The sequence below is a fragment of the Amblyraja radiata genome, chromosome 12 (assembly GCF_010909765.2).
Source record: "Amblyraja radiata isolate CabotCenter1 chromosome 12, sAmbRad1.1.pri, whole genome shotgun sequence".
In the NCBI taxonomy this organism is placed as follows: domain Eukaryota; kingdom Metazoa; phylum Chordata; class Chondrichthyes; order Rajiformes; family Rajidae; genus Amblyraja; species Amblyraja radiata.
Genome location: NC_045967.1, coordinates 41,071,777 through 41,098,115, shown reverse-complemented (window position 1 = coordinate 41,098,115; position 26,339 = coordinate 41,071,777). Strand labels below are relative to the sequence as shown.

The following is a 26,339-nucleotide window of genomic DNA, read 5'->3' as shown; positions in this document are numbered from 1 at the left end:
CTGCGTTCACATCTCTGATTCCTGTAAGCAAGGGTAAGAACAAGAGTAGACACTGCCAACTGAGTTGGCCGCTGATAATTGGGACCTATGGAGGTGGACTGTGCAGGCGCACAGAAGAGGCAAACAGAATCACAGAAGTCATCAAACTGAGGACGCAGATTAAAGCAAAGGCCAGCAAACCTACACCTTCTCAGTCTTTCTCTGCATAAAAATGTAGAAGAAAGGAACTGCAGATGCTGGTTTACATAAAAGGACGCACAGTGCTGGAGTAACTCAGCGGGTCAGGCAGCCGCTTTGGAGACATGGACAGGTGACGTTTCGGGTCTGAAGAAGGGTCCCGACCCGAAACGTCACCTTATTTATTTCTTCAGAGATGTTGCCTAATCCGATAAGTTACTCATCAACTTTTTTATCTGCATGAAGTGTACCCGAGACCACCAGGCTGGAGTTGGGCCGCTGTGTTGTGCCAAAGGGGAGTTGAACATCAAAGTGCAAACCGTAGATCTGGAACAATTCGTTGACTGCTTCAACAACGAATGGGTCCTGGAGGAATCTCTGTAGCAGTCAAAGCTACAGACAACTCTCAAATCTGGAATGGCGGCTGCTCATCGAGATTCCGGGCTTGTCGATGTAAGAAGGTGGAGGCAGTGTGATGTGAAAGATGAGCATAGGACCCGCTGGCGGTTGAAGAACACAACTGTCTGATTACTATCGCGTGTTCCACCGGAAGGAAATATCAATTTTGCTGGAAGTCATAATGGCTGGAGCGGAGCATGTAACATATTTGCAGGTGTTATTTGTACCCGGTTTGTAGTCCTCTTAAATTCACAAATACCCGAGGTTGCATTTCACAGTTGCGTCACTGTAGGCACACACACACACAAGGGAGAGGTGCAGGACCGCAACCAAGTGGGACTGGCCATTATCGCCCAGGTCAGCCATGGGTTTGTTAGATAAACTATCTGCATGTCTACGGCTGAGGCGCAAGAGCGCGAATATTCTTTGCTTGGGGCTGGATAACAGCGGCAAGAGCACCATCATCGACCGTTTGAAACCCGCCAGTGTGAGTACGAGAGGAATTCCTCAGGCACTCATTAAACTCCCCTTCCTTCGTGTGTTGTGTGTTGTGATTGATTAATGGCCCGCCCCATGAGTAGGTCATTTATTGTTTCCAGTAGATAATAACAGAAAGCTAGCACTGGATGAGGTGTTTGTGCCAATAACATTTCAAGAATTGTCTGACAACGCAACAACTTTTAGTTTAATAGATAGTCTGGAGATTTCTGAAAGCGTTTTTATAGCACGACTACAACGGGTGATAAATGGTAATAATGAAAATTGTTCAGCTCTGGGAACACTGTTTGTGCAAGCAGAACTGCTGGATTTTTTAAATTATATTGAAGAAGGCCTGCAAGAAGCAAGTGCCACTTGTCACCGATGCTGATAAAACAGATGCTGATCCTGTTTTTCTAAAAATTCTCATTATCACACTCACAGATCTGGTTGTCCTGACAGTAAAGTAAAACACTGGAGCACTGAACAGCTTGGAAACATTCTCCACTGTAAAAGTGTGATTCTGAGAACTTAAATTTCAATCCGCTTGGTTCCTTTGGATCACTTTTATATGTATTTGAGAACATTTCCTTGTCCACCTAGTGGCAGACAGGAGCTAAACCATATGCTTGTGTTTACATCAATTCTTATCTGTGTTTCAGGCTTTGGGAACATAGAACAGCATATAAACGGACCCTGTAGCCCACAATGTCATTGCTGACCATTATGCTAATTTCACCAACACATTTGACTGCACAGGATCTACAGTGCCCTCCATAATGTTTGGGACAAAGACCCATCATTTATTTATTTGCCTCTGTACTCCACAATTTGAGATTTGTAATAAAAAAATCACATGTGGTTAAAGTGCGCACTGTCAGACTTTATTAGGGGGTATTTTTATACATTTTGGTTCACAGCTGTGTTTATACATAGTCCCCCCATTTCAGGGCACCTGAATGTTTGGGACACATGACTTCACAGGCATTTGTAATTGCTCAGGTGTGTTTAATTGCCTCCTTAGTGCAGGTATAAGAGAGCTCTCAGCACCTAGTCTTTCTTCCAGTCTTTCCATCACCTTTGGAAACTTTAGAAACTTTGAACCCCCAACACACGGTATTGGGGTTCAGTACTGATGTGGATAGAGAACTGTCTGGCAGACAGGAAGCAAAGAGTAGGAGTAAACGGGTCCTTTTCACAATGGCAGGCAATGACTAGTGGGGTACCACAAGGCTCAGTGCTGGGACCCCAGCTATTTACGATATATATTAATGATTTGGACGAGGGAATTGAATGCAACATCTCTAAGTTTGCGGATGACACGAAGCTGGGGGGGAGTGTTAGTTGTGAGGAGGATGCTAGGAGGTTGCAAGGTGACTTGGATAGGCTGGGTGAGTGGGCAAATGCATGGCAGATGCAGTATAATGTGGATAAATGTGAGGTTATCCACTTTGGTGGCAAAAACAGGAAAGTAGACTATTATCTGAATGGTGGCCGATTAGGAAAAGGGGAGATGCAACGAGACCTGGGTGTCATGGTACACCAGTCATTAAATGTAGGCATGCAGGTGCAGCAGGCAGTGAAGAAGGCAAATGGTATGTTAGCATTCATAGCAAAAGGATTTGAGTATAGGAGCAGGGAGGTTCTACTGCAGTTGTACAGGGTCTTGGTGAGACCACACCTGGAGTATTGCGTACAGTTTTGGTCTCCTAATCTGAGGAAAGACATTCTTGCCATAGAGGGAGTACAGAGAAGATTCACCAGACTGATTCCTGGGATGTCAGGACTTTCATATGAAGAAAGACTGGATAGACTCGGTTTGTACTCGCTAGAATTTAGAAGATTGAGGGGGATCTTATAGAAACTTACAAAATTCTTAAGGGGTTGGACAGGCCAGATGCAGGAAGATTGTTCCCGGTGTTGGGGAAGTCCAGAACAAGGGGTCACAGTTTAAGGATAAAGGGGAAATCTTTTAGATGAGGAAAACATTTTTCACACAGAGAGTGATGAATCTCTGGAATTCTCTGCCACAGAAGGTAGTTGAGGCCAGTTCATTGGCTATATTTAAGAGGGAGTTAGATGTGGCTAAAGGGTTCAGGGGGTATGGAGAGAAGGCAGGTACAGGATACTGAGTTGGATGATCAGCCATGATCATATTGAATGGCGGTGCAGGCTCGAAGGGCCGAATGGACTACTCCTGCACCTATTTTCTATGTTTCTATGTTTATTGCTGCTTATCAAATTGAAGACCAAAGTTGTGCCAATGAAAGTCAAAGAAGTCATTATGAGACTGAGAAACAAGAATAAAACTGTTAGAAACACATCAGCCAAACCTTAAGCTTACGAAAATCAACTGTTTGGAACATCATTAAGAAGAAGATGATGGACTAGGTGAGAGTAAGTGTTCAGCACGGACTAGAAGGGCCGAGATGGCCTGTTTCCATGCTGTAATTGTTATATGGTTATATGGTTATAAAAAAGAGAGCACTGGTGAGATTACTAATCGCAAAGGGACTGGCAGGCCAAAGAAGACCTCCAAAACTGATGACAGAAGAATTCTCTCTATAATAAACAAAAAAACCCAAATACAGGAGTTTTTCAAAGCTAAAAAATGCTCAATTTTTGAGTAGCCAAGTCAATCACTCAATCTGAACCCAATTTTGCATGCCTTTTATATGCTGAAGAGAAAACTGAAGTGGACCCCCAAAACATGCATAAGCTAAAGATGGCTGCAATACAGGCCTGGCAGAACATCAGTAGAGAAGACACCCAGCAACTGGTGATGTCCATGAATCACAGACTTCAAGCAGTCATTGTATTGAAAGGATATCCAACAAAACACTAAACATTACTACTTTCATGTACATGACGTTGTTGTGTCCCAAACATTAGGGTGCCCTGAAATGGGGGGGGGGGGCACTTTAACCACATGTGATTTTTTTTTTTTTCTATTTCAAATCGCAAATTGTGGAGTACAGAGGCAAATAATTAAATGATGGGTCTTTGTCCGAAACATTATGGGGGGGCACTGTATATTTATCAATTCCCTGCCTGCTCATTTCTGTCTAAATGCATCTTAAATGTTGCTATTGTAGTTGCTTCCACAACATCTCCTGTCAGTGAGTTCCACGTACTTTCAAAACTCTGTAAAAATGCTTTAAATCTACTTTAAATATATCCCTCTTACATTAAAATGCTCTCTAGCATTTAATATTTGGAAAAAATACATTATCTAACCTATCTATAGGGTGATTTCACGAAAGGTCACTGGAGCGTAAATCCCCACTCACGTGACCGAAAATTTTAACTGGGGGACAAGCGTCACTTCCGGTACATGTTAGTGGATGGGAAAACACGCACTTTCACACCCGTTAAAAACATCGAAAACGGCCCGTTTTTGAGCTGCAATTAAGTGAGCCAGTCGGGGTGACCGTGAGGAACAGCTACTTAAATTTACAGTCCAAAAAAAAGATAGAAACTAAGGTAAATACAAGAGCGAGCTGAAGGTGTAAAAAAGGCGGAAGTGCTCGCGGACTTTTTTCTTGGAGATTTAAAGATCCAAAATATCGGGAATTATCGCGTTTGCTCGCTGCATTTCATCAAAAGTGGCATTATTGATTTTTTATCTTTATTCATTTGTTATATGAAAAGTATTAAAAGTTAGAAACCCGTCAGTAAAATTGCAAAATCGCCCATGGTTATCGGGTGGGTTTTAACATGCAAAATGAACACGCTTCTGAAGCTACATTTACCATTTAAATAATCGTTAGCTTGCATCTCAGTAAAATTGATTTCCAAACGCATTGAGAGTTTACGATTATTTAAATGGTAAATGTTTCGATGTTTTTAACGGGTGTGAAAGTGCGTGTTTTCCCATCCACTAACATGTACCGGAAGTGACGCTTGTCCCCCAGTTAAAAATTTCGGTCACGTGAGTGGGGATTTACGCTCCAGTGACCTTTCGTGAAATCACCCTATTGCTCTCAGAATTGTATATGTCTATCAGAAAGCCCCTCAGCCTCCAAAGCTCCTGGGAAACTAATCCAACCTTGTTCAAGCTCATAGCAAATACTCTCTAATCCAGGCAGTATCCTGATGAACCTCTTTTGCACCCTCTTCAAAGCCTCCACGTCTTTCCTTTTTGCATGGCCACTAGAACTGCAATTCTCCAGATTGGAATTAACCAAAGTTATATCATTACATCATGACTTCTCAATTTTTATATTTGATGCCCTGACCGTTGCCGGTGAATCTGCCATATACCATCTTTACCACTATATCTTCTTGTATAGAACAGAACATCAGGAATACAGGACCAAAGGGAGAAAATCTTCAGATGCCAGTAGCATTGGATATATGGTTATAGTATTGCAGTGGAAACAAATATATTTTGAAACATTAGTACAGGACAACTCCCATGCTTAGTATGATTGATTGGACTTTCTCTGAAACATCAGAACAAGAAATAATAATTCTTATATTGTGTAGGACTGATATGCGAAGGCTAATGACAAAGTGAAATGAGAGCGTGGCCAGGGTGGTACCCGTGATTGACTGGGCAGTGATAACCACTTTTTGCAAACTTCCTCATTCCTTGTAGTTTGAGTTGCAGAACCAGGTTATGATACAATCAATGTGCCCTCTACTGTACACCTGTAGAAGTTCAAGAGAGTAATCGTCGACATACCAAATCTCTTCAATCTTCTAAGTAAGTAGAGGCATTGATGGGCTTTATTTATGATTGTATCAAGATGCTGGGTCCAGGACAGATCTTCAGAGATATCCACACCCAGGAATAAGAATGTTTTTTACTCTCACCACCATCATCCCATCAACTAAACTGTTTATTGGCGATCCATATGAAATACACACACATGGTGAAATCAATCATTATTCCATTAAGCAAACAGCCAGCTGCTCGCGTCTGGCTTCACTAGCTTGCGAGCGAGAGAGAGAGAGAGTCTTTGTGTAGTACCGTAATACCATGTAAAGTGTGGCATGCACATATGTATGGTGAAGGTTATAAATGACATGAATTAATAAGGGTTAATCTACATCCTTCCTCTTAAAGAAGTAAAGCATATATAGTGGGTAGTAGGGCATATTGCAATACACCAGTATATGGTGCGGCATTTATTATTTTACTGCATATGAGAGCACATAAAACTAAACAGTTCAGGTATAGCCAGTAAATTTTCCAATTAGCAGATTTGGTTTGCAGACACGACCTGCACGTGTACCATAATAACCTCCAGTAGACACCTCATCCTTCGCTGGGGAAGCAAGTCCCTTATCGGGTGAACAAGAAGAAGACACCGGTGAGGATTGGGGCACCGGGGAAGGCAGGGATGGCGCTGGCGCCAGCAGAGGAATCGCTGGAGTGGCATTCCCAGAGCGTGAGTGAAGACCGGTGGGCTGGTCCAGGTAAGGACGTGGAGGTGCCGGTTCATTAACTGGGAGGAGGTGTTGGCGGGTTCGCCGATAAATGCTGTTGTCAATACTGACCAAGTACGAGCGTGATTCCGCGGTGGACCCCAGAATGACACCGAGGCGGTCGTAACCTCGGAGTGACCGCAAACGGACAGCCTGTCCCTTGTTGAGCAGTTGAAGCGGAGAGCTGGTTTTATTGTAATATTTTCTTTGTATGTTGCGGCGGCGTTGGAGCTGGGATTGGATTACTGATGGTGCACGAACTTGTGGTTCTAGTAGCTGCTTGACCATAGGCAGAGTGGAACGGGTTCGCCATGACATGAGATGTTCGGCTGCAGATCGCAGGAGAGGGTCGCGGACGATGTTCCGTAGGTTGAGTAAGTCCAGATAAACATCAGAGCCAGCCCTGTGTGAGCGTTCCATTAGTTCTTTTGCACATTTTACCGTGTGCTCCGCCAGGCCGTTGGACTGCAGGTACTTGGGGCTACTGGTAATGTGGTGAAAGTCCCAGTTTTTCGCGAAATTCCTGCAGAGCTGATTGGAGAACTGAGGTACATTGTCTGAGAGTGGCTTTAGGGGGGGCTCCGTTGATAGAGAAGTGGCGAGTTAGTTTCTCAATGACCATGGCTGAGGTCTGGCTACTGAGCAGGTCTATTTCAAACTATCCTGAGTGGGAATCAACTAAAACCAGGTATTATTGGCCGTGTCACTCGAAGATGTCGGCTGCTACTGTGGACCAGGGTAAGTCCGGCGTGAGGTGCGGGAGAAGTGGTTGTTTCTGTTGGTGCCGGGTCAAGTTATTGCAGATCGGGCAGGCAGCAACCTTCTCTAGAATGGAGTTTCCCATGTCTTGCCAGAACCAGGGCCGGCCTTAGGAGGTGCGGGGCCCAATTGGGAAACATTTTAGTGAGCCCCAGGTTCCCAGCAAGGTCTGTAAATTCATAGAAATATAATTAAAGTCTATTATAGACTTTATATCTATATGGTAGAATGGAAAGTAATCAAAATGTGCGCTTAAAAAGTGCCTGTGACTTAATGGACCAAACAGATCTAAGCTACATTTTAATATATAATTGCATGCATGTAAGCCTACAAGTAACAAATAAAATGTGAGATCACCTCTGAAAAGTACATAGTTACAATACCTCTTGTTTTAGTGGCTGTGAAAAGAAAAAAAAAGTAATTTAATTAAATAGATCCTGGAAAACCAATAATTATTGGTGAAAAACCAGCCCAGGCATTAAATTTTGGACTTCAGTCCCATCCTACCCTTTGGGCTTCTACCCCATCCCAACTTAGTTGTGTGTGTTAGTTGTCTGTGCATGATGTGTGTGTGGGATGGAAGGAGAGAAGGGAGGGAGAGAAGGGAGGAAGGACAGAAGGGAGGGATGGAAGTAGAGAAAGGAGGGACGGACGGAGAGAAAGAAAGGATGGAGCGAATAAGAGAAGGGAAAAGAGAGAGGAAGGAGGGAGGGAAGGAGAGCAGGGAGGGAAGAAGAGAAGGGAGGGAGAGGATGCCGGGGTCTGCGCAGACGGGTGTGAGCTGAGGCCGAGGTTTGTAAACGTTGCTCCAAACCCCAGCCCGGCCCTCCGTGTATGGTTCACCGCGTCTTCCCGGGGAGAGAGAGGGGTGGAGCCGGGTCTGTATGCGTGAAGCACGGTGACTGGAAGGGCGGGAGCACTGCCGTGAGTGAATGACCCACCCCTCCCCCTTCTCCCCCTCACACCCCCCTCCCCGTCTACCCCTTTCTTCCCCCTCAACCCCTCTACTCTATATCCGCCCCTCTCTCCCCCCTCCACCCGGGGTAGATCTACCTGAAGGTAGACAAAAGTGCTGGAGAAACTCAGCGGGTGCAGCAGCATCTATGGAGCGAAGGAAATAGGCAACGTCTCGGGCCAAAACCCTTCTTCAGACTGAAGAAAGGTTTTGGCCAGATACGTTGCCTATTTCCTTCGCTCCATAGATGCTGCTGCACCCGCTGAGTTCCTCCAGCACTTTTGTCTACCTTTAATTTTCCAGCATCTGCAGTTCCTTCTTAAACACCTAGGTCTACCCGAGCCGAGAGTAGATTACTCTGGCGCGGGGCCCCCTTACTCGCGGGGCCCAATTGGGAGCAATCGGTCCAATCGGCTTAAGGCCGGCCCTGGCCAGAACAGCATGCCTTTCGCATGTTGAAGGGTTACTTCTGCAGCGGGATGGCCCCCATGGACAATGTCGAAGCACTTGTTGTGAAGAGACGTCGGGATGACTGCCTTGTGACCTTTCATTATCATGCCGTCCTGAATGACCAGTTCGTCACGGACAGGAAAAAATGTTTGGACAGCTTGTGGCAGGTGGTGCTGTTCATCTGGCCAGCCATGGTGGATGACAGTGGCCAGCGATTGTAGTGTTTCGTCTCCAGCTGTTTGTGACACTAGGATGTCTAAATCGGCAGATTGGAGGCAGGAGCCCATCATAACCGTGTACACCTCATGCTCATCATCAGACAGGTGTTTCTCGCAGGTTGGGCGAGGTGCCCTTGAGAGGGTGTCAGCTAAGTGCGTGTCCTTACCACGTTTGTAGGTTAGTCTGTTGACATATTTCTGTAGTTCCATCATCATGCATTGTCAGCACGCTGGTGCCATGTGGATCGGCTTACTGAGGATACTGACCAGGGGCTGGTGATCGGTTTCGACCATGTTCAGGTTGCCAAAGATAAAGTCCTTGAATTTCTTGCAGACAAAGGTTACTGCGAGTAGCCCCTTTGTCAATTTGAGCGTAGCACTATTCAGTGTCGGTCATGGTACGGGAGGCATATTCAATAAGTCTGAAACCCTTTCCGTCGTCTTGTAGGCAAGCAGCACCCAGTCCATACTGGGAGGCATTACATGTAAGGGTGACGGGTAACTTGGCATCAAAGTATGCGAGGGTTGGAGAGTTGTTTGAGGGTTTTCAATGCCCTCTGCTGGTGTTGGTGCCAGGACCAGTGTGTATCCTTGTTGGTCACTTGTCGCAGCGGGGCTGATAGCTTGCTGAAGTTTGGGATGAATTTTTCCAGGTAGTTTACCATGCCTAAGAATCGTTGTAGAGCAGTCACGTCCGTAGGTGCTGGCATTTCGTTGATGGCAATGGTTTTAGATGAGTCTGGCTTCAGTCCGTTGTTGGTGAACATGTGGTCCGCATAAGTCACTTCATTGACCCGATACCTGCACTTGAGAGGGTTGAGTTTGAGATTTACCTCCCTGGCACGATCCAGCACCTGTTTCAGGTTTGAGTCATGTTCTTGTTCATTGCGCCCGGTGACCAGTATGTCGTCCACAATTATGTAACATGGGAAGCTAGCAAAGAGTTGTTCCATAGTACGCTGGAAAACCTCACTAGCTGAATTGATGCCAAATGGCATTCGTAAAAATCGGTAGCATCTGAAGGGCGTCGCAAATGTGGTTAACATAGAGGATGCATGATCTAGTGGCATTTGCCAAAATGAGTTATTTGCATCTAGGACAGATAAAACTGTAGCTTTACCCAGGTTGGCAGCGACTTTTTGCACCGTCTGCTTCGGGTGCTGTGGCCGTTTGATGGCAATATTTAAATCCTAGGGTTGATGCAGATCCTTATTTCGTCTTTGTTCTTCTTGACTGCTGCAACCATGGTGGAGACCCAGGAGGAGGGGTCGTTGACAGGGGTTATTACACCCAGTGATTCCATTCTGTCTAATTTAGGTTTGACGCAGTCCTTCATTGCACGTGGGATTCGGTGAGGAGTACGAACGACAGGTATAACTTCCTTGTCGGTTACAATGCTGTATTTCGTGGGAAGCTTGCCCAGCTGCTTGTCAAAAAGGTCTTTGTACTGTTCGAGTAGTTGTTGGGTAGGACTTTGAGAGGTCAACAGCTGGTACACAGTTTTGCCGAAGAAAACTAGGTTCATATTACGGCATGCATCATTGCCCAGAAGGAGGGGCACCTCCCCTTTAAGGATGAAAAATTCCAAGTTGTAAACTTGAGTTGCTGGATGGCATTGTAATGTAACCGTACCAACTGGTTGCAATTCTCCCCCACCAAATGGATGTAACTTCGAGTTTGTTTTCAGAACAGTTTCGTTGTTGTGAATTCTTTGGAAGTCTGCCAGATAAATCACGTTACACCTCGCTCCTGTGTCTATCTTAGTAGCAACCTTGGTGTTGTTGATACTGAGCGTTGTCATAGAATCACTGCCTGTAGCCGTAGAGTCGGGAATACAAGAATGTATGTTTAGGCTGACTTCTTGCAGATGCTGTGGCTGTGGTTCTGCTGATTCTGTCATATAAGTCATAAAAATTCTGATTCAAGTGCATAGAGAGATTGTTGTGATTGGGTCCTGTTGGCACGGCAGCACCGGATAAAGTGGCCTTTCTTTTTACAATAGTGACTAGATTTGCCATAAGTGAAGCATTGCTCACGAAATTGTGGGTGTGAGCCACCGCAATTACCACGGTTATTGACTAGATGATCAGTTACCCTCCCTGGGGGTTTAGGCGATTGTTGAGGGGTTAATGTTTGTCGTGGGGACCAATAGAAGGCATGGACGTTGTAGGCAGAGTGTGGCCCCAGTCCCAAGGCTTTGGTATGGGTATCAGTGTATTCTGCAACCCGGCAGGCACGTTCAACCTTATCATGTGTAAGCTCTTCATCCCGGAATAATTGATTTCTCACCTTATCATTCAGGATGCCATATACGAGTCTGCCCAGATGAGCACGTCGCGGTCTTGGAAGTGGCATCTGGATGCAATGCTCTTGAGGGCACCAATGTAGGATTTAACCGTTTCGCCCTCTTGTTGGCTAAGGGTAAAAACTTGTGGTGTTCCATGATAACATTGGTGCGAAGTTGGCACAGGTCTCTGAACTTTCTGAGGAGGCAGACCGGGTCGCTGATGGACTCTGCTGGGGTCACAACATGTGTTACCGGATCGGTATGTTCTGGGGTGTAGTGGAAATCCTGTGCCCGCAGGGCAGCCTCTGTGCCCGCCACATTGAGGATAATTGATGTGGGGTGCAGCTGCAGGGTGGGCAGCATCAATGAAAATCCCAAATTCCACCTCGAAGATGTGCCACCGTTCAGCAAGCTCACTGTCGAACACCAAAGGATATGGTCTCTGTAAGGAACTATCTATGATTCGATATAAAAAAATAAAATAAAATAAATTCAGGCAAAATAGTTGGAGACGTGATTCAAGACTCTGACACCATGTTTATTGGCGATCCATATGAAATACACACACATGGTGAAATCAATCTTTATTCCATTAAGCAAACAGGAACATTCAAATATCTGGCTTTGCTGGCTTGTGAGTGAGAGAGAGGGAGAGAGGGAGAGAGAGAGAGAGAGAGAGAGAGAGAGTCTTTGTGTAGTACCGTAATACCATTTAAGGGTGGCACGCACATTTGTGTGGTGAAGGTTATAAATGGCATAAATTAATAAGGGTTAATCCACATAAACTCCAAATTTACAATTCAGGCTGAGATGCAACTTGCCAGGATGTTATCATGCCAGGTAACGTCATAAGGTCTAAATTTTAGTAAGGTATAGTTTCCATGTTTCTGTCCATTGGTAATTAGAGGAAGGGTCCATAAACATCATATTATTTTTTGGTGGTGATTCTCAAACAAACAGCAAAATCTTGTACTTAAAGATTCCTTTATACCTATACACCACCAGAGGGATAATCATGGTATATAGAACCAGGCAGAAAAATATAAATTTCTGGGAAGTGGATGACTGTATACAGAACCATCGAGGGGCTAAAATCCTACAAGTTTGCTTCAAAAGTTGAGAGAATCATCAAATGTTTGCAAGAGTAAAATACAACCTTGTAGATCCCATCACAAACCCAAGGTGTTCTGTTTGCAATTTTTGGACATATCAAGCTTTTAAGTCTAATGTAGCCTGAACTAGAGTGTTACTTCTGCCTTTTAACCATTCTGTTTTGGTGTGAACGTTCAGGGAAATTTCAGAGGTCTTCTTTCAAAAAAATACATCGAATGTTTTCCTTCCTTCCATTCCATTATTACCAGATTTCCTCTGTGGTTTTCCCTTTAACATGGTTTATGACAGATGAAAGATTAGCTGCCTGAACATAGAGTAAAGGCATCTTAACAATAGAAAATATGATACTGGAAATTACACAAGCACTAACTTGGGTTTTAACAATAAACAGGCTGGAAAGAGGCTGATGATGCCATAGAGATGGAAGCAAGTGGTCTTTTTGATGGGTACATTGTGATCAATAACGTAGCTCCTGTTCTGGTTGCACCTGATACAAGACGTTAGAAGGAGAAGCAGGCAATTACATGGAAATTGAAATTGTGACTTTGAGTAAAGTTGTGGCTTCACTGTTTGCAATTCTTAATTGGAGGGAAGTTGAATACTGGCCATCTGTGACTGGTCAAAGGTAGAAAATAAATCTGAGATGCAATAGAGAGTCAGACCTTATAGTTAACAATACTAAGATTGATGCGGTACAGCAGATGAACAGAAATGCAGAATGCCGAAATTGGATAATTTGTGCCAGAAACAAAAAAACAGGTGGAGTAGGCCATTCGGCCTTTTAAATATGATCATGGTTGATCATCTAAAATCAGTACCCCATTCCTGCTTTTTCCCTATATCCCTTGATTCCTTTAGCCCTAAGAGCTATATCTAAATCTAACTCTGGAGATGACTATAGATTTAGAATGAAAGCCATTACTTGAGATGCTTTTACTTTCTTTAAATAGCTGCAGCCCAGTAAAGGCAGGTATTTGGAATTGTATCAAAGTGCAGAGGGATTGATGGTAAATGGAAAAACACAAAATGTTGGAGTAAATTAGCAGGTCAGGCAGCATCACTGGAGAACATGGATAGGTGACGTTTAGGTCGGGAGAAAAAGGTGCAAGGTCAGCCAAAGTTCGGGAGGGGGGGGGTGGAGTTGAGGAAAGGGAGGGTTTATGGGAAAGGAAAGGCAAAGTTTGAGAATTCAATATTCATACCATTGGGTTGGAAGCTGCCCAGGTGGAATATGAGGTGCTGAAATCTCCATCTTGCATGAGGCATCACTCTTACAATGAGACCCAAGAAAGAAAAATCATTATGGGAATGGGAGGGGAGTTAAAATGGTTACAACCGGGAGTTACCGCAGTCCTTGGTAAACCGAGCGCAGGTGTTTGGTGAAACGGTTGCCGAGTCTACACTTGGCCTTGCCGATGTACAGGAGGTCATTTCAGGAACATCAGATATAGAATGGTCCCGACCTGAAATGTCACCTATCCATGCTCTCCAGGAATGCTGCCTGGGCTGCTGAGTTACTTTAGCATTTTGTGTCTTTCCTTGGTAAACCAACATCTGCAGTTCCTTGTTACTACATTGATGGAAGATGGTTTGTTAAAGGTTGCAATAAGAGAAGATGGTGAAAATGCTCTGATTCCAAGAACTTCATTTGCAAATTAAATTTATGATGGCAGAAAAAACATGTATGTAAGTGTTCAACTGGGCAGTATCAGAGATAGCGGAGACTTTGGAATATGACCAGATATAGTAACCCATGCTGATTAGTCGTCTCTTTATCTCAAGTGTATCCACTGTGCTGGCCAGAGGAATTAATTTTGTATTGAATGGAAAATGCATCTGGCCTCTATGGTTTTATATTTCAATAGGCAACTTATTGTTGTATTGTAATTTCATTGAAAAACGTTGCAATATCTGTACTAAAAACAAATGGATTGCTAAACTTAATTTGTATATTTCAATCATTTGACATTGAACTTAACTAACCTTCTTATTTTTCAGGCAGAAGTCCAACTCGTAACACCAACAATTGGATTCAATGTAGAGAAATTCTCCACAATCAGGTAGAATCAATTGACTTTCTACTGCACCAAATAAGAGGACAATTCTTCAATCAACAATAACACAAGCTTTTCTTTTTCTCTGTACTTGCTATCTGCTCAAAACCTCTGATGACAATGGAGAAAAATAATTGCATTCAACAGATTATAGTGATTATTTGTATTTTCTTATCTTCACTTAAATTTCTCAATTAATTGCAGGTTGTCCTTTACAGTGTTTGACATGTCAGGCCAGGGAAGATACAGAAACCTTTGGGAACATTACTATAAGTAAGTCGCCAGTAAATGATGTGCTACATAAAACACCTGAATGACGTGTGTTTTGTACAGAAACTGTTTACGATGTATTTAAATATTTGTGAGTTATCAAAAATGATGCACAATGGATGGAGACAAGATAAAAAAGGAAAGGAGCAAGATTTAAAAGGGAGAAAGAAGCTGGGATTGTACTTGGACTGTGATGGGAGTGAGAAACGTGATTTCTCGACCCGAAACATCACCCATTCCTTCTCTCCAGAGATGCTGCTTGTCCCGCTGAGTTACAACAGCTATTTGTGTCTATCTTCGGTTTTAAACCAGCATCTGCAGTTCCTTCCTACGCAGGTAAACTTGGGAGTAGAGCTAATCAGAGATGGCTCGTAAAGATCTTTGCCTAATTGGGTGATATTAGATATTGAGTGATATTGAGTTGACCAGATATCACCATTGCACATTTACGGCTTTAATCTTGCCAAAGGAGGCCTAGTAACACCATGTGCTGAGATACAATTTGATTACTTCAGCTACTCTTTTGTGTAGGATGGTGTATGTCCAGAAAGTGGAAACTAGTAATGAGACAAATATCAGTTTGTCTTGGCTAAGGTGAATGATAACTGAATGGCATTTGGCAAAGATGGGTGGAAAGATTGCTTGGTTAAGTTAAAAGTTAAAATGTCTTCATGATATGAACTTGAATAGCTGGACGAACAGTGTGCCTTTGAAAAGGTGGTAAGATGAATGAGATTTTGACTTGGGGCTTGCATGAAAATGTTGGTAATTTCAAGCAATAGAAACATAGAAAATAGGTGCAGGAGTAGGCCATTCGGCCCTTCGGCCCTTCGAGCCTGCACCGCCATTCAATATGATCATGGCTGATCATCCAAATCAGTATCCTGTACCTGCCTTCTCTCCATACCCCCTGATCCCTTTGGCCACAAGGGCCACATCTAACTCCCTCTTAAATATAGCCAATGAACTGGCCTCAACTACTTTCTGTGGCAGATAATGCCACAGATTCACCACTCTCTGTGTGAACATTTTTTTACTCATCTCAGTCCTAAAAGACTTCCTCCTTATCCTTAAACTGTGACCCCTTGTTCTGGACTTCCCCAACATCGGGAACAATCTTCCTGCATCTAGCCTGTCCAACCCCTTAAGAATTTTGTAAGTTTCTATAAGATCGCCCCTCAATCTTCTAAATTCTAGCGAGTACAAGCCGCGTCTATCCAGTCTGTCTTCATATGAAAGTCCTGCCATCCCAGGAATCAGTCTGGTGAACCTTCTCTGCACTCCCTCTATGGCAAGAATGTCTTTCCTCAGATTAGGAGACCAAAACTGTACGCAATACTCCAGGTGTGGTCTCACCAAGGCCCTGTACAACTGCAGTAGAACCTCCCTACTTCTATACTCAAATCCTTTTGCTATGAATGCTAACATACCATTCGCTTTCTTCACTGCCTGGTGCACCTGCATGCCTACTTTCAATAACTGGTGTACCATGACACTCAGATCTCGTTGCATCTCCCCTTTTCCTAATCGGCCACCATTCAGATAATAGTCTACTTTCCTGTTCTTGCCACCAAAGCGGATAACCTTACATTATACTGCATCTGCATGCATTTGCCCACTCACCCAACCTATTCAAGTCACCTTGCAGCCTCCTAGCATCCTCCTCACAGCTAACACTGCCCCCCAGCTTCGTGTCATCCACAAACTTGGAGATGTTGCATTCAATTCCCTCGTCCAAATCATTAATATATATTGTAAATAGCTGGGGTCCCAGCACTGAGCCTTGCGGTACCCCACTAGTCACTGCCTGTCATTCTGAAAAGGACCCGTTTACTCCTACTCTTTGCTTCCTGTCTGCCACACAGTTCTCTATCCACATCAATACTGAACCTCCAATACCGTGTGCTTTAAATCTGCATACTAATCTCTTCTGTGGGACCTTGTCGAAAGCCTTCTGAAATCTGTTGACATTTAGCGTGCATAGAGTCCTGTAGAAGAGCACAAGTTGATGGAATTTCTTAGCATTTAAACTTACAAATCCGTTTGTGTGATGATTTTAATTTAAACTTGATATGGAACCCATAACGTCATCTTATGAATGGAGATTTTGTGTCTATGAGAATGAAAGAAAAGAATAAGATAGATTTGCTTTTAATTAGTTATGCTTGCAATATTTTGTTTTAGGTGATTTAGGGGTGTTTTTTTAAGTTAATTTGTTTTATTTTGTTCTTAATAGAGCTTGAATGTCAAATACATTCAGATGTATTGTAAAATATGATAGCTTTGGGTGCTGGCCAAATTGGAGGGTGGATTTTTGTGGATGGGATTTGTGGTGTCCTGTCCACATGACCCAACATGTCATGTGAAGCCATGGATACATGCCAGGCAAAGTCTTTATGAATGAGCATAAAGTGAGCACAGCATTAAGGACAGGTGGCAAATCTAAGCCAACAAAATGCAGCCAGCTTTTTAGGGCTGTTTTTTGAAAATAAAAGGTACTGATCAAGGTTTGATGGGGCCAGGGAATTTCGGAGTTTAGACGTGGGAGGTAACATTTTCGTAATTAGTGATCCGAACTGATATGTTAAAAATGAAAATGTTTTCCTTTTACAAAAATAATTAATCATAATCCAGCGGGCTTTGGAAGACAGAGAGCAAGTGTTCGGTAAGGCCTGCTGGATCTCCGGTTGCATGCCATGAGCTGATGGTTTCACGGTTGCTAACCATTTCAACCCCCCTTCCCATTCCCCAACCAATTATTCTGTCCTCAGCCCCCTCCAGTTAAGGTAGCTTACAACAACAATATGAACATTGAATTCTCTAAATTCAAGTAATGCCCCCCACATCCTCTTTTCCTTCCATTTTATTTCCCCCTCTTTCCCCGACCGATTATACCCTTCCATCCACATCCCTCCCTCTGATTTTGCACTTGGATCACCTGAAATTAAAGCATATAATTAGTTAATTACCTAGTTGTAGTAAATTACAAAATTGACCGTTGTGACGGAAATAGTAATAAACACCCAGACTGCCTTGAAAATTCAAAAATGTGATATTCGCAAGATCAGAACTTTAATATCATTGTATTATATGCTGTAAATGATAGGTAAATAAATTACAATTTCTAGCAATAGACCAAGTCTTTATGGAGAAGATCGGTTGCTAGCTGGTACATTGGCATATCATAATCAGTAGCATCATCATACTCCTCAGATTGTAACTAATAAGCAACTCTGTACACCTTGTTTTTCCTCAACTTTTCAATTTTGGCATTGTAAACTACACGTTTTTGCTCTTCAAACCACACATGACATGTCTTTCTGCCCACTACTTTCCCATTAACAATGTCCTGTAGATTCCATTTCTTAAATAGCCTAAGTATCCAAATAACAAACTAATCCCATTCACACAAGAATTCACAATATAACATGATTTTTAAATCTCACTGTCATGAATTTATATCCCAGATGGAAGGAATTTAATGTTTAATTCCTATAAATTAATCTAGAAACATCCACCCAAAATATAATCAAATTATTGTTTTTTGCACAATACATGTGACTCAAACTGTTGTGAATATTTAGTTTAAAATAATGATCATGGAGAGAGAGAATAACACAAAATATAGACAATTTAGATCAAGTCAAGTCAAGTATATTCCTCACATACACATACGAGATGTGCAGTGAAATGAAAAGTGGCAATGCTCGTGGACTTTGTGCAAAAAGACAAACAAACAACCAAACAAACTACAAACAGAATGGAACAGAATCACATATTCTTTTACATATTAAATATTGTGGGCGGAAGGAAAAAAGGAAAAAAAAGCAATACATTTTTTTTTTTAAAGCAGTAGAGTGGTACAGTAAAAGTTAGTCCCTGGTGAGATAGGACTCCTAATGGCATCTGGTAAGAAACTCCTTCTCAACCTCTCCGTTCTCACAGCATGGCAACGGAGGCGTTTGCCTGACCGTAGCAGCTGGAACAGTCCGTTGCAGGGGTGGAAGGGGTCTCCCATGATTTTATTGGCTCTGGAGTTGCACCTCCTGATGTATAGTTCCTGCAGGGGGGCGAGTGAAGTTGCCATAGTGCGTTCGGCCGAACGCACTACTCTCTGCAGAGCCTTCTTGTCCTGGGCAGAGCAATTCCCAAACCAGATGGTAAAACCAGATGGCTTATCTAAAAAAAAAATGGGCATTTTAATCATCTTGCTTCTGGAACACGATCGATTGGAACGTTGCATTTGTGGTGAATTTGAACCCCATATCGGCAGGAAAAACACTGCCGGTTCGTATGGGGACCAAATAACATTTTCGCTTATAGAGGATTGATTAAAGTCATTCCAAGAAGCAAATTTATATGTAAAATAGACGACTTACATCGTGTTTAGTCCCGTACTTGAGATCCGTCACGTTGTAGGCATTGACGCCGTTAGAAGTCGCTTTTTATTTTAATATAATGATTAAATTGTCTCGCGATTTAAAAAAAAAAAAAATTGGGAATGGAAGTCGGAACGATTTTTCTGCAGCAGCTAGCAGCCAGAGGAAATCCGCCTTGGACAGGCGGTAGAAAACTGGACTTTCATCCCGGCCCCTCCCTCCCCTTAAAGGCGCCAAAGTCGCGCACATGGCCAGTGGCAGAACTGCAGTGCCGCAGTTGTAACATCGCTATAACAGGCCCGTACGAAGCTTTCCAAAAAGGGGTGTGGCATGACAGGATTACAAAAAAATTTACGAGAAATAGTGTGCGCACTGCGCACGTCATGAGCGCGAAGCGTGAAGTCCCTCGATGCCAGAGTCCAGGGCCCGCTTAAGGGCCCTGGAAGCTCAGGGGTTTTAGATGCTCTCTGATGCAGTCTGAGCCTTATTTTGGAGCATTTTTGCACCAAATTTATGACCAATATTTCAGAAATTAACAGGAATCTGAGAGGTGGCTTTTTCACACAAATGGTGCTGGGTGTATGGAACGAGCTGCCAGAGGAGGTAGTTAAGGCTGGGACTATCCTAATGTTTAAGAGATATTTGGACATGTACATGGATAGGACATATTTAGATGGATATATGGGCCAAACGCGTGTGAGTGGGACTAGTTTAGATGGGACATGTTGGTCGGTGTGGGCAAGTTGGGCTGAAGGGCCTGTTTCCACACTGCATCATTCTATGACTAAAATGTTAAGAAGAAAAATGAATGTAGGTAAGTAGAGCAGATTTGAAAGAGGAGTGAAATGTAAAGGCAGAGAGAGGTTTATGGGTGGAAAGGAACATAGGAAAGGAGGTGGGAGAGTGGGCTTGGGCAGACGGGTGAAGGGAAAATAGACACAAAGTGCTGGAGTAACTCAGTGGGTCAGGCAGCATCTGCGGAGAATATGAATAGGCGACGTTTCACAGAGTGCTGGAGTAACTCAGCGGGTCAGGCAGCATCTGTGGAGAACATGGATAGATGACATGTCACAGAGTGCTGGAGTAACTCAGTGAGTCAGGCAGCATCTCTGGAGATTATATTTCGGGTCAAGACCGTTCTTCAGTAATATTCATGATGTGGCATGCATAGACATTCCTGAATGTTACCCAAACCATCGTGAGCTGCTTTGTTACGGTGCTTGCCCTCTCCTATAATGTCTCTGCTGGCTTGGGTGATGCAGGACAGGACACGAGCTTTGGGACATGATGTTAAGCTGTTGCAGTCTGTCCCAGCCTGGTAAAAACCTGGATGGAGTGGATGTGGAGAGGATGTTTCCACTAGTTTCCACTAGGACCAGTGGCCACAGCCTCGGAATTAAAAGACATTCCTTTAGGAAGGAGATAAGCAGAAATTTCTTGTCAGAGGGTGGTGAACTGTGGAATTCATTGCCACAGACAGCTGTGGAGGTCAAGTCAATGGACATTTTTCAGGAGGAGATTGATAGATTCTTGATTGATACGGGTGTCAGAGGTAATGGGGAGAAGGCAGGAGAATGTGTTTGAGAGGGAAAGATAAATAGAGTCATAGAGTGATACAGTGTGGAAACAGGCCCTTCGGCCCTGCATGTTCCATCTGCACTAGTCCCACCTGCCCACGTTTGATCCAAATCACTTTGAACCTGTCCTATCCATGTACCTAACTGTTTCTTAAATGTTGCGATAGTCCCCGCATCAACTACCTCATCTGGCAGCTTGTTCCATACACCTACCACCCTTTGTGTGAAAAACATACCCCTCAGATTCCTATTAAATCTTTTGCCATTCACCTTAAACTTATGTCCTCTGCTCCTCGATTCACCTACTCTGGGCAAAAGACTCAACCATATCTATTCAAATCATGATTTTATACACCTCTATTAGATCATCCCTCATCCTCCTATGCTCCATGAAATAGAGTCCCAGCCTACTCAACCTCTCCCTATAGCTCTGGCCCTCTAGTGCTGGAAACATCCTCGTAAATCTTCACTGTACCCTTTCCAGTTTGATGACATCTTTCCTATAACATGGTGTCCAGAACTGAATACAATGCTCTGAATGCGGCCTCACCACCTTCTTATGCAACTGCAAAATGACCTCCCAACCTCCATACTCAGCCTGACCCGCTGAGTTACTCCAGCACTTTGTGAAACGTCACAGAACAGGGCAAGGTTAGCAAGTTTGCTGATGATACAGATGTGAGTGGTTTTGCATATAGTGAAGATGGTTGTGAAAGATTGCAGCAGGATCTGGATCAATTAGCCAGGTGGGCAGAGGAATGGTTGATGGTTGCATGGTTCCTTGAAGGTCGTGTCGCAGGTATATCAGGTGGTCAAAACTCTTTTCATTATTGGAGTCTTGCCTTAAGTAGGTGTGAGGTGGTGAATGGGAAGGAGAGGGTGCAGGGTCCATTCTTTGCAGACTGGGGTCTGGATATGTTTGTTGGGGAGGGGGTACCAGGGTTACGTTTCTGATTTTCAAACCTGCAGTAAAATCCATTCAGGTAGTTCGTCAGCTGACGATTGTCCAAAGAGCGGGGGGCTTTCCTCTTATAGCTGGTGATTTCTTGCATGCCCTTCGAAACTGAAGAAGTGTCACTAGCTGAGAACTTGCTCCTCAACCTCTCAGAGTACCTTTCCTTGGCAGCTCCGATTCCTCTTCTCAGCTCTTTATCGATTAGGCTATCTTTTAACACTTTAACGATTAGGCTATCGGCTTGACGCATATTTGCCCTACCCCCCCCCCCCCCCCCCCCGCTCCCCCGATCTCGAAATGGAAATGTTACATCTGTATATAATGATCCCATTAAAATGTATATTTATGTCACAAACTATGGAATTCATATTTTTCAGTATTATTATCAAGGAAAAGAAAGCAGTTCCAATTATTTGATATTATTTGATATATATATATAATATAATAGCACTAAAACCTACCTTAATTTTGCAATCTCACTAAAGATAATCCCCCTTTCCCTCTTCCCTCCCCATCTCTCTCTCCCCTCCCTTCCCCTCTCTCTCTCCCCCTCCCACATCCCCCCCCTCTTTCTGGCGGGGGGGACGAAGATGAAGGTGGCATGGCCCCAGCGGGGGTGGCGTAGGCCCAGCAGGGGTGGCGTGGGCCCGGCGGGGGTCAGAGAGGGTAGTGTGGGCCCAGCGGGGGTGGCTTGGGCTCAGCGGGGGTGGCGTGGGCCCAGCTGGCGTGGCGTGGGCCCAGCAGGGATGGCGTGGGCCTAACGGGGGTGGCGTGGGCCCAGCGGGCGTGGCGTGGGCTCAGCGGGGGTGGCGTGGGTGGAAGATGGCTTGGGTCTCGGCGGCGGGGGAAGGTGAGGGGAGCGGGCCCCGCCGCTGCGGCATCTGGTGTTGAGGTTACAGCCGCTGGGTTCAAATTCAGCCACTCCCGCCCGGCAACGGGAGGACGGTCTCCTGGTCGCCAGGCAAGCCGTTGGTGAGGCTCCGACGCCGCGGATGGAGATGTTGGACCGGGCGGGCAGACACCGCACCCACCCCCCCCCCCGGGCCCGGAGAAATGGGCACTCCCTTATCCCGCGGGCCAGATTTTTTTCTTTCCTTTTTTTTCCCCTCGGGATTTTTTCTTACTCTGGGAAAATAAAAGGGGGTGCGGTCGCACCAAATGCACCCCCCCCTTCGGACGGCCATGTATAAGGTATGAAAAAGAGACATCGAAGGGGTTGAAGCTCAAGGAAAATGTCGAATAGATCATTGTTATCGAGGAGAAGTTGACAATGTACCATACAGAGATAACATCAGGGAGACAGAATGGGACAATCTCTGTATGCTTCATTGTCACCTTTGCCTAGCTAACAATGATTTACATTTTCCTTGAGCCTCATCCTCTTTGATGTCTTGTTCTCACACCTTGCACTTCTTTATCTCTGTGTCTCCCATTCATCTGACTCTCAGTCTGTCAAAGGGTCCCGACCCGAAACATAACCCATTCCTTCTATCCAGAGATACTCCAGCAGTTTGTGTGCTCCATTCCTGTGGTCCTTCCTGTAGAATAAAGCTTTTACCAGGCAATATAGTTTTGCTTCAGTTATAACATTAATGATTTGTACCATGGATAACGTCAGTAAGTGTTTTATGATTGACAATGGCCAAAATTATTACATGAATAAATCAGTATTGTTTGGTTGCTAAAACCTTTGTTTTCATTGCAGGGATGCTCACGCCATTATTTTTGTCATTGACAGTGTGGATAGACTGAGGATTTCTGTGGTGAAAGAAGAATTAGACACCCTCCTTATTCATCCAGGTAATAAAGAAATGGGTACTGGTGTGTATGATAGATAATGTAGAGAACTCCCCTCTAATTGTTCTTGAGAAGGAAATGGTGAGCTACCTTCTTGATCACTGTTGTTCTAATAGAGTCATGGATTCAAACAGCATGGAAATAGGCCCTTTGACCCAACTTGCCTGCGCCAACCATGATGTTCCATCTCCACTAGGCCCTCTTACCTGCGTTTGGCCCATATCCTTCTAAACCTTTCCTATCCATGAAACTGTCCAAATGTCTTTTAAATGCTGGGATAGTACCTGCCTCAACTACCTCCTCTGGCAGCTATCTTACCCTATCTATTTCCCTCATGATCTCATACACCTCGATAAGATCACCCCACGTCCTCCTGCGTTCCAAGGAATAAAGTCATAGTCTGCTCAAACTTTCCCTATAACTCGTGACCCTTTCAGATAACATCCTCGTAAATCTTCTCTACATTCTTTCCAGCTTAACATCTTTCCTACAACCAAATCTGAATACAATACTCCAAATGTGGCCTCACCAATGTCTTGAACAACTGTAACATAACCTCCCAACTTCTAAACTCAGTACCATGACTGATGAAAGTCAATGTGCCGAAAGCCTTCTTGACCACCCTATCTACCTGTGACATCACTTTCAAGGAACTATGTATCTTCACTCTCAGATCACTCTGTTCTACAACACTTCCCAGAGCCCTGCCCTCATCTGTGGTGATGGTAAACAGCAGATGGCAAAAACAATGGTCATTGTTATTTCCATGGTTCTGATTGATTAGGAGTTCCATGATTGGAAGTCAGTGATCACAAAGGAATGGGGATATATTTTTAAGGTCAAGGTATGTTATTGTATTTTCTGGTTGTGGATTTTCCTTTTGAATTTGGATGAAGGTGCAGATTTTCACACTAATTGGAATTTTACTGTAATTTGATTATGATCCTCATCCTTTGATCAAGGATCAAGAAGGGAATTTATATTTGGAGTCTGTGGATGCAGGAGAGAAACTAAATGACATTGCATCTGTTTTCACCAAGGAGAAGGAAATAAAGGACAGTGGGATAAGTGTGGAGAACATTAATATGCAAGGGCAGTTTGAGATTAAGAAGGAGGAGGTGTTTGTGTTCTTGAAGAGCATTAAGGTGGATAAATCCCTAGGACCTGACGGGATTTGTCCCATCTTATTGAGTGAGGCAAGAGAGCAGATTACGGGAGCCTCAACAAAGATCTTCGTGTCTTCACAAGTCACAGTTGAGGTTCTTGGACGTAAACATAGACAGGTTGATCTGTAGGTTTGCAGATGACACCAAGATTGCTGGGGTCACGGACTGTGAGGAAGGATGTCATGGTATACAGCAGGATATGGATGAGAACATACAGGGCAAAATTAGCAAGTTTGCTGATGATACAAAAGTTAGAGGTTTTGCAGAGAGTGAAGATGGTTGTGAAATATTGCACAGGATCTGGATTGATTGGCCAGGTGGGCAGAGGTATGGTTGATGGAATTTAACACAGAAAAGTGTGAGGTGTTGCATTTTGGGCAGGGCCTACACAGTAAATGGTAGGGCTTTGTGGAGTGTTGTAGAGCAGAGGGATCTAGGATGAGGGGAGATCTTATAGAGGTATACAAAATCATGAGAGGAATATATCGGGAAGGTTGATTATTGGTACATGAACAAAACACATTTAAGGTTTACTGTGCATGTGGAACAAAAGAGACCATTTCCAAAAGTAAAGAGCAGCCAAATTTAGCAAGAATTGTGTTTAGAACCTACAACATATTCTAAACCCCCCAGCCCTAAATATGAAGTTAGAAATCAGTGAAAAGGGACTTGGGAGTGCTGGTGCAGGACTCCCAAAAAGTTAATTTGCAAGTTGAATTGGGAGTAAGGAAGGCTAATCCAATGCTAGCATTTATATCAAGAGGACTGGAATACAAAAACAGAGATGTAATGCTGAAGTACTATAAGGCGCTGGCCAGGCCACATTTGGAGTACTGTGAGCAAATTTGAGCCACATATCTGAGGAAGGAAGCGCTGGCTCTGGAGAGGGTCCAGAGGAGGATTACAAGAATGACTCCAGTGGGTTAGCATATGATGAGCGTTTGACAACACTGGGCCTCTACTCGCTGTAGTTTAGAAGGTTGAGGGGGGACCTCATTGAAACTTACAGAATAATGAAAGGCAGAGATAGAGTGGATGTGGAAAGGATGTTTCCACTGGCGGAAGAGTCTAGGACCAGAGGTCATAGCCTCAGAATTAAAGGGCGCTCTTTTAGAAAGGAGGTGAAGAGGAACTTCTTGAGTCAGAGGGTAATTAGTCTGTGGAGGCAGTCAGTGGATATTTTTAAGGCAGAGATCGACAAATTCTTGATTAGAACCGGTGTCAAGGGTTATGGAGAGAAGGCAGGAAAATGGGATTAGGAGGCAGAGATCAGTAGAGTCGATGGGCCGCATGGCCTAATTCTACTCCTGTAATGTAAACTTGTGATGTTTATTATCATGATATACAGCAAGATCATGCCTGTTTCTTTCCTCAATCCTCTCCTTGACCCAATCCGTGGATCCTCAGTGATTGAACACCCGCAGCCCTCTGGAGTAGAGAATTCCAAAGATTCACAATTCTCAAGGATAAATAAATTTCTCCTCGTTTCTGTCCTGTGTACCAACATCTACTCTTGAGACTATGCGCTCCCGCAACTACAACTCCATCTCCTTCTCCTTCAATCTCATTTTCTTATCTAGTTTTGTACCTTCTCATGTTTTATAAAAGGATATTGTGGTTCTATTCTCATGTGCTGCACACAAATGTATTTGCATGAAACTGTGAAGAATACAATTTTGTACCTACAGATGTCAAATACTCTCGAACCCCAATCCTCTTTTTTGCAAATAAAATGGATCTGAAAGATGTTATGTCATCAGATACACTGACCAACACTTTGAAACTTCATGACATCCAGTGTAAACCTTGGTCTATATGGTAGGTGAAAACTGAATTGTAATGCAAGTGATCATAACTGATACTGCATTGATTG

At 43.8% G+C, this 26,339-nt stretch overlaps 1 protein-coding gene across 1 annotated transcript; it reads left to right on the top strand.

The window, feature by feature from the left end:
* The first annotated feature begins 677 nt into the window (after positions 1-677).
* Positions 678-26,288, top strand: LOC116979124 (ADP-ribosylation factor-like protein 6). Its single transcript, XM_033030611.1, has 5 exons — positions 678-1,063; positions 14,267-14,328; positions 14,527-14,595; positions 23,209-23,303; positions 26,155-26,288. The coding sequence occupies exons 1-5, from the start codon at positions 941-943 to the stop codon at positions 26,286-26,288; spliced, it is 483 nt and encodes a 160-aa protein (XP_032886502.1). The 5' UTR covers positions 678-940.
* The last annotated feature ends 51 nt before the right edge of the window (positions 26,289-26,339 follow it).